Source organism: Olea europaea, unplaced genomic scaffold, assembly GCF_002742605.1.
Source record: "Olea europaea var. sylvestris unplaced genomic scaffold, O_europaea_v1 scaffold1820, whole genome shotgun sequence".
NCBI classification, from domain to species: Eukaryota; Viridiplantae; Streptophyta; class Magnoliopsida; order Lamiales; family Oleaceae; genus Olea; species Olea europaea.
In genome coordinates this window covers 2527-4341 of record NW_019235959.1, presented here as the reverse complement: position 1 = coordinate 4341, position 1815 = coordinate 2527, and the positions used below count along the sequence as shown (strand labels likewise).

The 1815-nt window shown below is 33.4% G+C and overlaps 1 protein-coding gene across 3 annotated transcripts in view; it reads left to right on the top strand.

The window, feature by feature from the left end:
• The window catches only part of LOC111378491 (probable E3 ubiquitin-protein ligase RHB1A), a 16676-nt gene extending 15211 nt beyond the window's left edge, over positions 1-1465 (top strand). For 2 of the 3 annotated variants that reach the window (XM_023001701.1, XM_023001702.1), the window contains exons 4-6: positions 310-419; positions 1010-1054; positions 1135-1465. In XM_023001701.1, the coding sequence (XP_022857469.1) occupies positions 310-419; positions 1010-1033 (134 nt within the window). In that variant the 3' untranslated portion in view covers positions 1034-1054; positions 1135-1465. Of the gene's footprint in view, positions 1-309; positions 420-1009; positions 1055-1125 lie in introns of all 3 variants that reach the window. The other variant, XM_023001703.1, reaches the window with a different exon arrangement.
• The last annotated feature ends 350 nt before the right edge of the window (positions 1466-1815 follow it).

Below are 1815 nucleotides of genomic sequence, written 5' to 3'. Positions count from 1 at the left end.
GAGGATTCTTGTCCCACTTGTCTTGAAGGTCTGGGCCAAGGCTGTAAAGAGCATGTTCGGCTGAGCTTAAAAAAGATAAAAGTTACATATGTTTAAAGTAACTATTTTAATATAAACAGTAACTTACATATTTCTTCAAAAAATTATTTATTTTAACACTAGTTATTGTTCTTAAAAGGTAAAATTTGTAAGCTTAGCCACAGTGGATAACCTGTTTACTTCCATGTTTTATCAGCATGCCGTAGGTACGAGAAGTAGGTCTCATTTGCTGTCAGTATAAAATGTTTTCTCTACATCTTTCGTATGCAGAGTATGATGCAGAAAATCCAAAAATCATGACCAAGTGTAACCATCATTTTCACCTTTCATGCATACTTGAATGGATGGAAAGAAGTGACAACTGCCCCTTATGCGATCAGGTTTGCTTAGCGCTTTAATTTATATTTTCTTTGATAAGATGTTGAATTTTTTATTTTTTATTTTTTATTATAAAAATATGTTGGAAACTTTGCCCCAAGGAGTTGGGGGAGAGGAGTAGGGATCTAAATCACGGGGGTGTGTAGTAGGGAAGTTGAATTTGGTGGATGATCTCCAACACCTTGTCCTCAAGTAGAAAGTTGGTCCCAACCTTCAATTATAGTTGCTCTCAAGGATAGAGCATCAAAATCTCTTTTAAATTGTTACATGGCCCTCATAAAAAATTCAACACTTCAAATTTTAGGCATTGACCCAAAGTCGGTAAACAAAATCTAGCTTCACAAAGTTGGACATGTGAGGGTCACATGACAATTTAACAAAGATTTAGAAGGTTTCTGCCTTTGAGGACCGTTTCTGTGCCTTCACAGAAAGATTGAGGAGTAACTTGCAACTGGAGCAAGGTTGGGGACCAGTAATGCAATTTTCCCTAATATTAATCGGTGAAGTGAATAGTTAACTTGCTGCTATCTTTATTTTGTATCTGATGTTTATCCTTAAATTAAACGTTTATATTTGGTTCTTGATGTCGCAGGAGATGATATATGAAGATCTTTGACTTCTCAAGGGCAAGTTTCTGGTAAGTCTCATATCAAAATGTACCAACATAAATAGTTGTGTATGCATTTGCTTATTTGCTCACTTAAATAGTCCATGTAGGTAACAAGGTATAACAAGCTATCTATCTTTGGTGCTCGGAAAATATTGCCATCATAAGCCATGGGCGGCCACCATCTCTGGCGTGCAGACTGATATGCATTCTACCGATTGAGGGTCAAAGAATGATGAAAGCCGCGTTGTGTTCAAGTGAGCTCACAACAGCCATTAATGTTGTATAGTTTATTTACTGAATTTTTATGTGATATAATCTTTGTTCCTTCAACTCGTATCCTGTTAAGAGTTTCGTTTTGTTTAAGATTTACGTGTAATTTTGTACAGTGTTCTTCTTTTCCTCTGAATTTTCGATGATAATTTATCTTTAGTTTGTTCATTTCAAAGATTATTGCAGTGAAATATCATTCTCTATTTTGGTGGTGGTCATATTGTGATGTGAACAATCTCCCTAGGTCAAGATTCTAACATACGTGGTTAAGCTTAAAGGTTTACTTGTAAGTAAAAAATAAAAAAAAAAGTTTTTAATTATTTTTTTGTTGGCTAAAATTGAAAACTAGCTAGTTATCAAATTCAGAGACTGAGATAATAATTGTTTTTAAAATAAGTAATGTATTTTACTTAAAAAGAGAGAAAAATAGTAACATAGTATAGAAATAAGAAAGTAATTTATTATTATTATTTTATTTTTTAAGCAAGTAATGCCATGTAACATGACATCTGCTTATA